Below are 15332 nucleotides of genomic sequence, written 5' to 3'. Positions count from 1 at the left end.
TAACAGCCTGCAATATGCAGATGACACAACCTTGCTTGCTGAAAGCGAAGAGGACTTGAAGCACTTACTGATAAAGATCAAAGACCACAGCCTTCAGTATGGATTGTACCTCAACATAAAACAAAAATCCTCACAACTGGACCAGTAAGCAACATCGTGATAAATGGAGAAAAGATTAAAGTTGTCAAGGATTTCATTTTACTTGGATCCACAATCAATAGCCATGGAAGCAGCAGTCAGGAAATGTCAAGTGATGTATTGCATTGGGCAAAAATGCTGCAAACAACCTCTTTCAAGGGTTAAAAAGTGAAGATGTCACTTTGAGGACTAAGATGCACCTGATCCAAGCCATGGTGTTTTCAGTCGCCTCATATGCATGCGTAAGCTGGACAATGAATAAGGAAGACTGAAGAATCGATGCATTTGAATTGTGGTGTTGATGAAGAATATTAAACATACCATGGACTGCCAGAAGAACAAACAAATCTGTCTTGGAAGAAGTACAGCCAGAATGCTCCTTAGAAGGGAGGGTGGCGAGACTTGGTCTCATGTACTTTGTACATGTTATCAGGAGGGACCAGTCCCTGGAGAAGGACATCATGCTTGGTAAAGCAGAGGGTCGACAAGAGGAAAACCTTCAATGAGTTGGGTTGACATGGTGGCTGAAACAGTGGGCTCAAAATAGCAATGATTGTGAAGATGGCACAGGGCTGGGCATGTTTCATTTTGTTGTGCGTAGGGTCACTATGAGTCAAACCGACTTGATGGCACCTAACGATAAAACGGATAGGTACAATTAGCAGATGAATTTTTTTTTTTTATAGAGCTACAATTCCTTGTAATTTTTTTAAACCTCTCATGGAATGACATAGTTTTAAGCACACGTAAATATCCTCTAAAAAAAAAATATTTTTTTTAAATATCCTCTACCCCAACCTTTTTCTTTTCCCTAATTGTACAAGTAAGATGAAGAAGCTCTTCTAGTTACCAAGGCTGGTGAAGGAGAGCAGACCAGCCCCTTCTAGCACCTTCTAGTCCCCATTCCTCCCAGTATAGGAAAAAGAGCACCAGGCTTTAGGTCAGGAGGTATTTCCTTCCCCAGTTTTGTACTCAGCATGATTTTGGCTTCCATCTAGTTCTGGACATTATCATGTTATTGTTTTACACAGGGTTTAAAATTTTATATTACGAAAGTCAGACGGCTGCTCTTTTATCCAAGTGAATCACTGTTAAGTAAGATGACATGGCCCGTATGTCTTGCTCCCCAAAAAGAAGCTTGCCCTCTGTGCTGGCTGCACATCACATGGGAGCAGGACCTTGGGCCAGTCACCACACCTCTTTCATCTTGGTTTTTCGTCTCTAAACAAGGGGCTTGGATAAAATGATGGTAAGGGGTCCAGGTAAATATTGCAGACTCTCTTTCTCTGATTCTATCCATTTATTTAACTGGTTTCTAAACAATTTTAAAAAAAAAACTGCTCTCTTGGTAGCCTCTGAATCCTCTTTAAAATTAAACAGCTTATTCTTTCATTCCCCTCATGCGTCTGTCAGTTTGTTGTACTGTGGGGGCTTGGGTGTTGCTGTGATGCTGGAAGGTATGCCACCAGTATTTAAATACCAGCAGGGTCGCCCAGGGTGGACAAGTTTCAGCTGAACTTCCAGACTAAGATAGACTAGGAAGAAGGATCTGGTGGTCTGCTTCTGAAAATAATTAGCCAGTGAAAACTACATCTCACATACTTTGGATGTATCATCAGGAGGGATCAGTCCCTGGAGAAGGACGTCATGCTTGGTAAAGTAGAGGGTCAGCGAAAAACAGGAAGACCCTCGACAAGACAGAGTGACACAGTGACTGCAACGATGGGCTCAAGCATAACAACGATTGTGAGGATGGGGCAGGACTGGGCAGTGTTTCATTCTGTTGTCGCTATGAGCCAGAGTCAGCTTGACAGCACCTAACAACAACATTCTTTCATTTGTCTCTTTACTTCAATTCCTTTAGCTTTGTTAGTTCTTTTTATCTAGAATTGATCATTTGGCCCCTTCTAAGGTCTAATCTAGGTTTCCTTTGGCTGAATGGTTTTTGCTTGTTAAAGATTTGCCATATGGAAGTTGAAGTAATTGTTAAGGGGTTATGGGCATAGCCTTTTATAAAGTTCATACAGTAATTCATTCTACCTTTTTTAAAATACTTTGATTTTTTTCTACCCAAATTCTTACAGAGAAAGGTAAAAGGGTGGGATGTTTGCCATCTTAAATAAGTTTGAGTTCCCAAACTGAACCCTCATAAAGAGTCAAGATAATCACATGGAGAGTCACCAAGGAAGGTGTTAGATAAAACATGGGTCCCCAGGTTGGTGCACTTAGATTGGAATCCTAGCTCTGCAAGTTCCAGATAGAGGGTCTTTATGAGCCCCACTTTCCTCTTCATTGTGCCCTGCCACCTTAGAGTTTAGACAGAATGATGGGATGTGGCTGACACAAGACAGGTGCCGACTGAGTGGTAGCTGGTAGAGCTGCAGTTCAGCTCAAGGGAAGTACCACCAAGCATTGGCCTCCATCTTTGACATAACTGCTACTGTCGGTGTTAGCGATGTCCTTAAACACATAAAGTAAGCCAGCTGACTGAGAGTCCTATGGCTGAATCTGCAATCAGTTCGCACATAATCTAATCAATTGTATCTTTCTTTATTTTAAAGAGATTTGTTTTCCTAATTACAAAGGAAATAGGTGTTAAAAAAAAACTCAGAAAGTTAGAAAGTGAGAGTCCCACATACCTCACCCTCTCCTTGACATTATCACTGTTAATTTGTTGTACACACTTTTAGAAGTCTGTGTTTGGATGGATAAATAGAATTTTTAATGTGATGTTATACATACAGTTCTAATCCACTTGTTCTTTGTACTAAATAATGTGTGTTTGACATCTTTCCACCTAAGTCACATAGGTTAACCATATACTTTTAAAGGCTGCATAATATCCTGTCGTGTGGTTGTACTAGAAGCAGTTCTCTAGAAGCAATGCTGCAAAGGATGCCCTCGGATAGTGATCGTCAAGCAGGGCTACCTGTACCCTTGAGTGGACATGCAGACTTCCCAAGGCTACAGAGTTCCCTGTCTCCTTATACACTCTTTCTTCACTCCCATTGGCCTGAGAGCCTGGCGTCATGCTGCTTCTACTCTGCCAATCACCCTCTGCCACCCTCCACAGGAAGACCACCCTCTCAGCCACCCAGGGGCGTAAAGTCCCCTGATGCAAACTAAGGGTCAATTCTAAGGTCAATGTTAGAGTTAAGAAATTAAATGACTCTACTGACTGGATCAGTAAACTGAAATGAATCAGTTTGTTTCAGATTATTTGATTCCAATAAAATTGAAGGAGGCACTGGTTTAGTTCTTTGCTGATAGACTGTAAAAAATAGTGCTCGATGATGCTAAATCGCTGTCTGATTTTTGGTACGTAACCCGAAAGAGGTTCAAAGAATTAAGTGACATTGCGATAAAACTCTTGCCGTTCCCATTTCCTTCTATTTATGTGGACAAAGTTTCTTGGCACCTACATCAATAAAATGAAACATGGGAATAGAACCTATGCCAACCCATCTAATTTTGGAATTAAGTAAAAGCCATCCAAATATATGATGTGTTTGGAGAAAAAAAACAAATAAAATTCTACTTCTTGATGCTTAAAATTTATTTACCAAAATGGGTGGTTTATGTGTATACAAGTGTTTTGGCCATTTGTATACTAATAATAATTGTCATGCTAATGCAGTCCGGAAGAATAATAATTTTTACACTTAGAACTTTATGATTAGAACAAATTAAAAATCACAGTTTTCCATTTATATACATGCTTTTATAGCAGAAAAAGGGGATAAAGTAATTAGCAAATGACTTAAAAGCGTTAAAATGTATTACTTGAGAATAAAATTCAGCAGTTGAAGTACAATGGGATTATGAATTCAAGGAGGAAAAAAATGTAAAATTTCCAACTGTTAAAGAAATGCTTCTTCAGGATTTTTTAAAATGGATGATTGGTGATTGTTAAATTGCTGTGATATTCAAATATATATTGAATATATTTAAGACAGAAAAATAACAGTTACATTTTTAAATATCAATATTTAGAACATAGCAGAAATTATATCCTTTGCAACTAAAAATTAGGATGTAAAATTTTAGATGTCAAATGAAGATGTGTGAGAAGGTGCTTGGATTTTTAAAATTATTTTGGGGGGACTCTATCAAAACAATCTGAAGATGACTTGCCTCATAAATGTATTATTTTACACTTTATATAAACATTCCTATGGATTAATTTCTAGGAGTAGAATTGTTAGATCTGAAGGTGGACACATTTACCTTTTGGATACCAAACTAAGAAAAACCAAACCCATTCCCATCGAGTCGATTCCGACTGAAAGTGAATCTTTAGAACAGAGTAGAACTGCTCCCATAGGGTTTCCAAGGAGCGCCTGGTGGATTTGAACTGCCGGCCTTTTGGTTAGCAGCCCTAGCACTTAACCACTATACCACCAGGGTTTCCTCTTTTGTGATAAGTGTTGCCAAATGGCATTACACCACTAAGGACTCCTAGATTGAGCACAAATGAGAAGTAGCATGGTGTAAGGTTGCCGCTAGCCACATGTGACTATTCAAATGTGTTTTAGTTTATATAGTCACACTTAGGAGCCCTGGTGGTACAATGGTTAAGCACTCAGGTGCTAACCAGAAGTTTGGCCGTTTGAACCTACCCAGCTGCTCTGTGGGAGAAAGACCTGGTGACCTGCTTCCATAAAGACTAAGGTCAAGAAAACCCTATAGGGCAATTCTACATATGGGGTCACTATGAGTCAGAATTAACTCAATGGCACCCAACGACAACAGTTACACTTAGCTACATTTCATGTTCTCAGTAGCCACATGGGGCTAAGGAAAAAAAAAAAACAGCTGTCGAGTTGATTCCATCTCATGGCAACCCCATGTGTGTCAGAGTAGAACTGTGCTCCCTAGAGTTTTCAGTGGCTATAATCTTTTGGAAGTAGGTCACCAGGCCTTTCTTCTGTGGCATCTCTGGGTCAATTTGAACCACCAGCCTTTTGGTCAGTAGCCAAGAGCCTAACCATTTGTGCCACCCAGGGACTCCACATGGGGCTAGTGGCTACCATATTGGATAGAACAGATACAGACCATTCCCAGCATCCCAGCAAGTTCTTTCGGACAGCACTGGTTAGAGTGGTTGTGTTTACATTCTCAAAACTCTCACTATGCCTGGCACGCAGTAGACACTTCAGAAGTGTTTGATTGAATTAGTGAGTAAATAAACTCTGCCATCTCCCTCTCTTACTCTAATTGAGCTACAGGCCTCCAGTGTAAAAGTTATTTTGTTCTGAAAAGCCAAACATTCTCTCTGAAGTCACCTGACGACTTACATTTCTTGCCAGCTTAATAAAGCCAGCCCTTTTTCTGCCCATTTAGAAACACACTTGAGTAAAATAGAACAAAGGCAGCTTATTGTCACAAAAGAAAATTATGTTTTCTAGTATCATTTCTTTTTCTTGATGTGGAAACAATTTCTAGAATTCAGAGTCATGGAATGAGAAGTAAGGACAAGTGTCCTGCTGTCATTCCAGTGTTCGGTAGTGGAAAGAGTCCACATTTGAACGTGGGCCCTGCCATTTTCTGGTGGTGACCTTGAGCAAGTTTTCTAACCTCTCACCCTCCATTTCTTCCTTTCTGAAATCAGGTAGTACTTACATGGCATGGGTGTTGGTGAGGATTACGTAAATGAGATTGTGAATATCAAGCATGTGTAGCGGGGTAGCTGGCACATGGAGTTCAAGGCAGAGCAGCTCAAAATTCCTGACTCTCAGCAGCTGGTGTTTTGTAAACTTCACACCTGGATTATAAATTGAAACCAGCAGCTAATCTGTATCCTTACACATTTGAAAGGGCTTGTTTTCCTGCAGAATTTAATCATTGCTCAGATAATAACTGTTTAGTTGCTGAAGCAGCTGATAGAGATATTCATTTGGCCCTAATAACGGACCCATCTTTGTAGTCTGCACAGATTCTCCACACTAGTCAAATGATGGACGTGAGAGATGAGATGCCCTCCTCCGCACAGACTGCCTGTGATGCTGCTTCATTATAGAGAAGGTACCTGCACCCCAGGAGGCGTAGGGTTTTCTCATCTCAAATCTGAAAAAAGCAAAGTTCCTCTCCTGGCTCTTAGACCTGTTCCCAAATCCCACGACTCCTTTACTGGTATATGAAAACAAAATTCTGCCTATGTGATTGCAGAGGGTTTTCACAAAATCTCTTTTCATCAAAGAAGAATCCTGCGAAGCTAACAGGATGGACCATTATCTCATTTTTCTGGATGTAAAAAACAGAAGCCTAGCAGGGTTTTTGGTTAATTTATTCAATAATCAGTTGTTGGACAGGCACTGCAAGTCAGGAATGATGTTAGAGCCTGGGAAAAACAGAGATAAGAGAGTTTCTGCCCTGGCTGGCAAGGCAGACAGAGAAGTCAACAAGGAACCGACAGTCCAAGGTGATAAAAGCTGAGGCCCAAGTGATGGGTGAGCAGGCAAGTACCCAACCCAGGCCTTGGGGTACAATCTGACTGCTTGGAAGAGGTCCCAGTTGTCGAGACAAGCCTTGATGGACCCGGAGGAGTTAGCCAGGCCAAGAGGGGAGGGAAGAAAGGCTTTTGCAGCAGGACGATCGGTGTGTTCAGAGGCTCAGGGGTAAGGGAAAAAAAGCCCCACTTGTCAGGGCAGCTCTGGGGAGGGGCAGAAACTGACGGGCCTGGGCCATCTCATGAGGGGCTTGTAGTAAGTGAAACTTCACGGAATTTCATGGAAATTTTGGAAGGGTTTCAGGTTGTAAAGGGGCATACTCAGATGGGCACCATACGCATCTCTCTCTGGTGGCAGTAGGTAGAGTGGGAAGGGGCTTGATGTGAGAAATCTCTTAATGTGCTTCCAGGCAAGAAATTCTAGTGGCCTTAGTGATCCAAGGATCCCTGGTGTGCAGTGGTTAATTGCTTGGCTGCAAACCAAAAGGTGAACAGTTCAAATCTACCAGCCACTCCTGGGAAGCCCTGCTCTGTCCTATAGGCTTGCTATGAGTAGGAATCGACTTGACAGCAACCGGTTTAGTTTGTTCTGGTTTTAATGATTCGAGAGCAGGCATGGAGAGAGATGGGAGATTCTGGGAGGCAGTGCCCTGGCCAGCCTTCCCCTATGGGGAACCTGCATCCCAGGGCTCTTCTTCAAGTCTAGAGCTGGGAGCTCTAGTGAATAGCAGCGCCAGTTAAGAGCCCCCCAACAGTTCTGTTGGTGAGACAGCTGGCCTGTCTCAACCTTTTGACTATTTCTCCTCCGAGTTTTCAACTGCTGTCCTTTATATGTCACCTGTGGCCACTGGCACCATCCCTTGTGTCCATGGAAAATAACGCTACATTTTCTAATTGAACTAAATAGGGCGTGATTGAAGTTTGGAAAATGGACAGCACGTGCCACGCGGAGGCCAGGGCCCTTCCCAAGCCTACACCATCGCATCTAATGTGAATTATCGCCGTGTGTCTGCAGAGGGTTTGTTTTCCACATTTCACAAAAGCTAAGGCCCTCTCCTCCTTATGAAGGCAACTTAAAAAAAAAAAAAAATCCCAGTGTTGGCCAGTTCGGTACTTTTGGATTGGCTCGTGGGCTTTGAAACCATTTTTTATTAAGAGGAAACATGCCCAGCCAGGCTGAGAAAGCTCATATCAAGTTTCAGCTTGATTCGTTCCAAAACCACCATGAAAATTGGGACGTTTTCTTCCCACCACAATGGGTTAGTCATGGAAATTCTGTCTTAATCACCGCTACCCTGGCCGCAGTCATGAGGGGCATGCTCACACTGCCCGCCAGAGAGCTGCTCCCCTGACTGTTAGAAACCAGAAGTACGACCTGCAGCTGATGGTGTGTGGAAACAGACCAGGGGAACCTGAGGTCCCCTTTGCAGCACGTGGCCTCAGACGTGACGCCTCTTGCTCTTGGTACCACTTTGGTTTCCAGAAAGTGCTTTTTACAAGCTAAAACTGTAGTAAGGGAAACTTCACAGCTGAATATGCGTTAAGAGATTAAGAATGGCCCTTTTACTCTTGAGTGACAGGAAGCAGTCTTCACTGAGGTCTGTCATGTAGGCACTTGCTGTGTGTGGCCAGGCTTATATACCCATAGGGGTTTAACCAATGAAAACCCTGCAGATCACAACAGAATGTTGTCCAGTATAATGCTGGCAGCTGAGCCTTAGGTTGGAAGGCGCTGAAAATACACAGTGAGCACAACAATGGAGTCCGGCATAACAATGATCGTGAAGATGGTGCAGGACCAGGCCCTGGTTTGTTCTATTGTACATGGGGTCGCCATGAGTCAGAGCCTACTCAATGACAACTGACAACAACAACAACAACAACATTGTAACACAAACTTCAGCCAGGAAAAGGAGAGGGGCTAGCCAAGCTTTCTCTGCAGCTGCGGCGGAGAATGCTGCCTCCTACCCCGAAGCCACCGTCTGTGCCCTGCTAAATTCAATGATGGCTTTCTTTTTGCCCTGCACAGTAGTCACCTTTATAAGTCACACTTCTGGAATAAGAGTTTTTTCTTGAGAAAGTTTGTTCATTCATCCTGCTTTCTCATTTATTTCTTCACAGACCAGCAAGACTCAGACTATCATTCATTCCCTGGAACGTGCTAGACTTTGAGAACACAAAGTTGAGTTCCTGCCCTCCTGGGGCTCACAATCTAAGTGGGAGAGACAGATAGCAGGCCTCTGAGTCATCTTGAAAGTGTGATTTATCATAGACCACCATCTCACACTTTGTCAACCATAAACTCCCAAAGGGGACTTAATTATTGCAGCCAACTAAGGAGGGGAGCAAAGATGGCATCCTCCCTAGAGTCAGGGCAGAAGTTCCTTGGTGTGAACTTGCCCATCACTGTGCGTCAGTGGATGTGCCAAGTTCATCCCAAGAGGGGCCTGAGGCCATCCCATCTGCTCCCTGCCATTGCGCTCTTGATGCAGGGCCACTTCCAGGGCTGCCTTCTTGCTCTGACTGGTCACTGCTCCTCAAGTCTTCTGTCACCACGGTCATCAACTGCCCCAGTGCCCCGTTGCCTATCACACAAAGCCACCACTCCCAGCACTGCGCCATGCTGAGCAGCTTCATTCCCCGCTGGGCCCCAGAGCACCCCTGCTGTCTCCAAGTCCTTGCTTGTCCCTCCCTCCCCTCGGCCTCCAGCCTCTGCTGGAACACTGCTTCTGAGCTTTGCAGCAGGAGTCCCAACCGGGGGAGATTTAGACTCAGCAGTGCCCAGGCTGTACGCAGACCAATAAAGTCCATCTCCCGGTGGGATCCAGGCAGTGGTGCTGTGTATTTCTAAAAACTATCCAGGTGATTCCAGTGCACAGGCAAGGTGGAGACCTAGAGCCCATCAGCTTTGAATTGCTCTGTTAATAGTTCCATCCTGGTCAAGTTTTGCCTCCAGTGCTTGTTTTTGCTTTCTGACAAAGACGATGATACTGGTCAGCCCTCGAAGCCCCTCGTGGCTCCCAGCCCAGGCCTTCAGCACCGGCTTGTTTGTGGGAACCTTTAAGGGCTCCTCCCCTCCACCTCCTCCCCTCGCTGCCTGCTAAGCAGCTGCTTCTCGACTCTGTCCCCTCTCTCCTGTCGGCCCCCGCCCCTGCCCCAGTGCAGGGCCCCACTGTCTCTCATAGTGCCGTCTGCCCTCCACAACCAGGCCCGCCAGCCCCGAGTGCCCCCCAGCCAGCAAACCTCCCTGGCCTGAGTCCATTCTTTCCCAGCTCTGTTGGGGAGCCACATGGATAACCTGTAAACTCATCATATGGAGATTCCGTGCAAGGGTGTTTGTATAGTACTTTCTTATAATGGCAAGAAAAAGGGGAGGGGCATTTTGGAAACAATCCAATAATTTTTTTTTACTTGCCAATAAGTTGACTCCAACTCATGGCGACCCCATGTGTGTCAAAGTAGAACTGTGCCCCGTAGGGTTTTCAATGCCTGATTTTTCAGAAGTGGGTTACCGGGCCTTTCTTCTGAGGCACCTTTGGGTGGAATTGAACCACCAACCTTTCAGCTAGCAACCGAGCGAGTTAACGTTTGTACCGCCCAGGGACTCCCATCCAACAATAGGGAATTGATTAAATAAATCATGTATTGCAATGCGGTAGAAGGTTATACAACTGTCAGAATATTTATGAAGAATTTGTAGAGACACGGAATACAATGTTAAGTGAAATAGGTAGAATGTAGCACCACCAGGGCTCCTATACTATATATAGTATGAGTGCAACTATTTATTTATAGAAAGAAGCCTGGAAGAAAATACTGCAAAAAATTAATAGTGGTTTGTCTCTGTGTGGTAAGATTATAGTTGCCTTTCTTTTGTTGTTACAATTGTGTGTGTGTGTGTGTGTGTGTGTGTGTTTTAATTATACATTGAATATGTATACCTCTGGTAATCAGAAAAAAAGCTGATTTTAAAAAATTAACTGGACTGTGACTGTTAGAAGATGGATTTTTGCCTCAATCCAAGTGTGTAATGGGGAATTTCATTTTCAGACAACATGGGGTTGGTAGAGGTAAGTCCTGGGCTGGAGGTGGTAGAGGAATCTTTTAGGAAAATAAAATGCTTATAAAGGGAGGCTTCTGAAAGGGGCCAGTGAGTTGACTCTGAAGAGGGCCATCCCCCCTTCCCTAGGAGCCCTGCTGAGCCGACTGCAGAGGTGGGGCCTTCCTGAGCCTGGCTTTGGTGCTAGATGCCGATTGGCTGCCACTTAGCTTCAAAGCACCACTAACATTTTTCTTTGTGCTGTCTCTGCAGATAGTTAACCTTTGGATATTTTTGCCTTGACTTGATAAGATGAGTTAATTGAGTAATTATTCATTCACCAGGTGCAAGAATGATGTCACTTAATATAAACCCAGATGTAATTTAATGGCTTCTCCTGACCCATGACTTGTTCTTGGTTTTGCATATTGTACTAAAGGAAATAGTTTGCAAACAACACCTGCCTGTTCATTAATAGAATAAAGCTGATTGTCACACAGCGAGGCCATTTATTATAACCATCAACCAAAGCTCACTACCCAAATTAAAAATACATATATATGTGGTGTAGTGGTTAAGTGCTGCGGCTGCTAACCAAAAGGTCAGCAGTTCAAATACACTAGGCGCTCCTTGGAAACTCTGTGGGGCAGTTCTACTTTGTCCTAAAGGGTCGCTATGAGTCAGAATTGACCCGATGGCAACGGGTTTGGTTTTGGGGTGTGTGTGTGTGTGTGTGTGTGTGTGTGTGTGTATAATATATATACACGTGTATATATATATATATAATATATTTATACACGTGTATATATATATAATATGTATACACGTATATATATATTATATACATATATGTAGAAACCCTGGTGGTGTAGTGGTTAAGTGCTACAGCTGCCAACCAAGAGGTCGGCAGTTCGAATCCGCCCGGCGCTCCTTGGAAACTCTATGGGGCAGTTCTACTTTGTCCTATGGAGTCGCTATGAGTCGGAATCGACTCAACGGCAGTGGGTTTGTTTTATATATATATATATATATACACACTCTTATTTTGAGCCTCTCTGTTCTAAGCCAGCATATTTATAGTTATGGCAATTAGGATGCTTTCAATTGCAAATAAAGACTATCTCATTTTTTAAAAATGGCTGAAATAATTTATTAATTTCACATGTCAAGAATCTAGGTTGGTAGGCAGCTCATCAGGGTTGCCAGTGACCCAAGGGTTTTTTTTTTTTTTTTGGTTTGCTCTCCCACCCTCAAGATCTTCAAGAGCATTGGCATGCTTCCCCTCATGGTCACAATAAGACTGCCAGAGCTCTAGGCATTCTGTCCTTATACAACAGCATCCCAAGCAGAAAGAAAGAGGGGACATCAGCACAAAAGGCCTTCTCCTCACTCACCCCTCTGTAGCCAGAGAAGAAACCTCTTTATCAGAAGCTCTCAGTGACCCACACTGGGTCCCACAGCCACTCTAGACTAGTCACCAGCAAAGAGGAGCAGCATTGCCATCATTGGTTTATACCAAACATGATTCAGCCCAGGAGCTGGGCACATTGCCCTGACACAAAATTGGGGCTCTGTTAGAAGGAAGAACAGAGAATAGTTTGGGAAGGTGGGATCTGTCATGGCATATGAAGCGCAGTCTACTTGTCAGGTAAAAATGGTGATGTTCCAGTCATAAGCGATACTCATCTCAGAGTTGTCCCTTTTTTGCAGGTCATTCCCTCATGCATTACACACATATCCGCACTTTATTTGTAAATCTCCACAACTCTAGAGAACCATGTAACCCATTGGCCTGATCATTTGTTGAAGAGGGTGGCAGAGTAAAGGCAGAGGCACTCACTTCTCCTGGACACATTGCTGGGGTGGATGATATCTGGCTGAATGATTGATTCCACATTCATCTGAGACATCAGTCATGAGAATGTAAGCTCTCAAGGGCAGGGTTCGTGTCTGTTGTGTTCACTGTTGTTGCCTCATATCTAGTGCCATGTGCGGCACGCAGTAGCCACACAGTGATAATGGAGTGATGAACGAGCAGACTAATGACTGAAGACGATGATGTCCTCGTGGAATGATGCCTCTGTAAACAGATGGCACCTGAGTGATCTGCAGGAGTGTAACCTTGGTCTCCCTCTCTAAGGAGCTGACTAATGGCAGAGTGAAAAGATGGTGGCAAGACAAAGTGTCCCCTCATCCATTGCTGGTGGAAATGCAGAATGGTACAGCCGATGTGGATAACAGTTTGGCGGTTCCGCAAAACATTAAACATAGAACCGCCGTATGACCCAGCAATCCCACTCCTAAGTATAGACCCAAAAGATTTGAAAGCAGTAACACAAACAGATACTTGTATACTAATGTTCATGGCAGCACTATTCACAACAGCCAAAAGGTAGAAACAACCAAAATGTCCATCAACAGATGAATGGATAAACAAAATGTGGTACATACATATGATGGAATATTATGCAGCTGTAAAGAGAAATGATGACATCATTGCTGGTGTCAGATGGATCTTGGCTGAAAGCAAAGAATACCGGAAAAATGTTTACCTGTGTCTTGTTGACTATGCAAAAGCATTTAACTGTGTGGATCATAACAAATTAGGGATAAAGCGAAGAATGGGAATTCCAGAACACTTAATTGTGTTCATGAGGAACCTGTATATAGATCAAGAGACACTTGTTCAAACAGAACAAGAGGATACTTCATGGTTTAAAGTCAGGAAAGGTGTGTATCAGGGTTATATCCTTTCACCATACTTATTCAATCTGTACGCTGAGCAAATAATCTGAGAAGCCAGACTGTATGAAGAAGAACATGGCATCAGGATTGGAGGAAGGCTCATTAACAACCTGTGTTATGCAGATGACACAACCTCCTTGCTTGCTGAAAGTGAAGAGGACTTGAAGCACTTACTGATGAGGATCAAAGACCACAACCTTCATTATGGATTGCACCTCAACATACAGAAAACAAAAATCCTCACAACTGGATCAATAGGCAAAATCACGATAAACGGAGAAAAGATTGAAGTTGTCAAGGATTTCATTTTACTTGGATCCACGATCAACATCCATGGAAGCACCAGTCAAGAAATCAAACAACATATTGGACAAATCTGCTGCAAAAGACCTCTTTAAAGTGTTCAAAAGCAAAGATGTCACTAAGGTGAACCTGACCTAAGCCATGGTATTTTCAATCATCTCACGTGTGAAAGCTGAACAATGAATAAGGAAGACCGAAGAAGAATTGATGCCTTTCAGTTGTGGTATTGGCAAAGAATATTGAATATACCATGGACTGCCAGAAGAACGAACAAATCTGTCTTGGAAGAAGGACATCCAGAATGCTCCTTAGAAGCAAGGATGGCGAGTATTCCTCCCCCATACTTTAGACATGTTATCAGGAGGGACTGGTCCGTGGAGAAGGACATCTTGCTTGGTAAAGTAGAGGGTCAGAGAAAAAGCGGAAGACCCTCAACGAAATGGATTGACACAGTGGCTGCAACAATGGGCTCAAACATAGCAACAATTGTGAGGATGGTGCAGGACCGGGCGGTGTTTCGTTCTGTTATACTTAGGGTCACTGTGAGTCAGAACCAACTCAATAGCACCTAACAACAAACAGAAATGAAGTCCTGGCATGTGCTATAACATGGATGAACCTTGAAAACACTATGCTCATTGAAATAGTCACAAAAGGACAAATATAATATGATCCTACTTATGTTAAATAGGGAAGTGTATAGATATCAAGGCTTAGTAGTGGTTACCAGGGGTGAGAGTGGGGACGGAGGAGGAGAGGAGTCACTGCTTAGGGGGCACTGAGTTTCTGTTAATGGTGGTGATATAATTTGGAAACAGTGGTGACGATTGCACAGCATGGTGAACGTGATCATTGCCGCTGAATTGTACATGTAGAAATGGTTGAATTGGCAAAAATTTTATTATATATATTTTTACCACACCCACACACAAAGACTAAAGTGCCATGGCAGGACAAGGCAGCGAGTGCCAGAGTGGTGCCCAGGGGGCTGTCAGTGCAGGCCACACCATCTACTTGCCCGGCACAAGCAGGGGGAGGAACCTGCTCTTCTCTTACTTTCTGGAATCAATGACCAACATCCGCTTGCCCTTGGCTGTTGTACCTTTTGATAACTGTCTTTTGTGTTGAGACCACAAGAAGGTTTTATCTACTAAAATTTACTGGGATTTGTGGAAGAGGGAGGATTCCTCCTTTAATCCTCTTTCTATGACTTTTTAAAGATTTGTGAATATAGCTGTTCAGGAGAGAAAGAAAAGCCGTGTTTCACTGTCCTCCCTGCTGGCTTGTTAAACCAAGGAGGAAATAATGGTTTCATTCCGTGTGAATGGCGTTTAATCGCTGACCCACGGGTATAAACAGCATCAAGGTGAAGTGTGCTCCGGATGTCAAGGATAATTAAGGGAAAGCAGTGTTTGTCACGTAAGAACCTTCACTCCTGCCTGTTTTTGCTCTTCAAACTGTTTTACTTTCTTTTAGACCTAGAAGGCTTTGACTCCGTGGTGTCATCTACTGAGAAACTCAGTCACCCAACCACAAGCCGACCAAAAGCCACGGGAAGGCGTCCTCCGTCCCAGTCTCTCACGTCTGTAAGTGTCTTCTTCTCTTGCCGTACTTTTCCACAGCTGAAGAGCAGGAAAGGTTAAAGACTTCAGCTGAGGA

The 15332-nt window shown here is 43.5% G+C and overlaps 1 protein-coding gene across 7 annotated transcripts in view; it reads left to right on the top strand.

The window, feature by feature from the left end:
* Positions 1 to 15332, top strand: part of SH3KBP1 (SH3 domain containing kinase binding protein 1) — a 383658-nt gene that overhangs the window by 351631 nt on the left and 16695 nt on the right. For all 7 annotated transcript variants that reach the window (XM_064278074.1, XM_064278072.1, XM_064278078.1 and 4 more), the window contains one exon: positions 15150 to 15259. In XM_064278074.1, coding sequence (XP_064134144.1) covers positions 15150 to 15259 — 110 coding nt within the window. The remainder of the gene's footprint in view (positions 1 to 15149; positions 15260 to 15332) is intronic.

The sequence above is a fragment of the Loxodonta africana genome, chromosome X (assembly GCF_030014295.1).
Source record: "Loxodonta africana isolate mLoxAfr1 chromosome X, mLoxAfr1.hap2, whole genome shotgun sequence".
NCBI classification, from domain to species: domain Eukaryota; kingdom Metazoa; phylum Chordata; class Mammalia; order Proboscidea; family Elephantidae; genus Loxodonta; species Loxodonta africana.
Note: the sequence above shows the minus strand (reverse complement) of the source record. Positions and strands in the feature narration are given on the sequence as shown.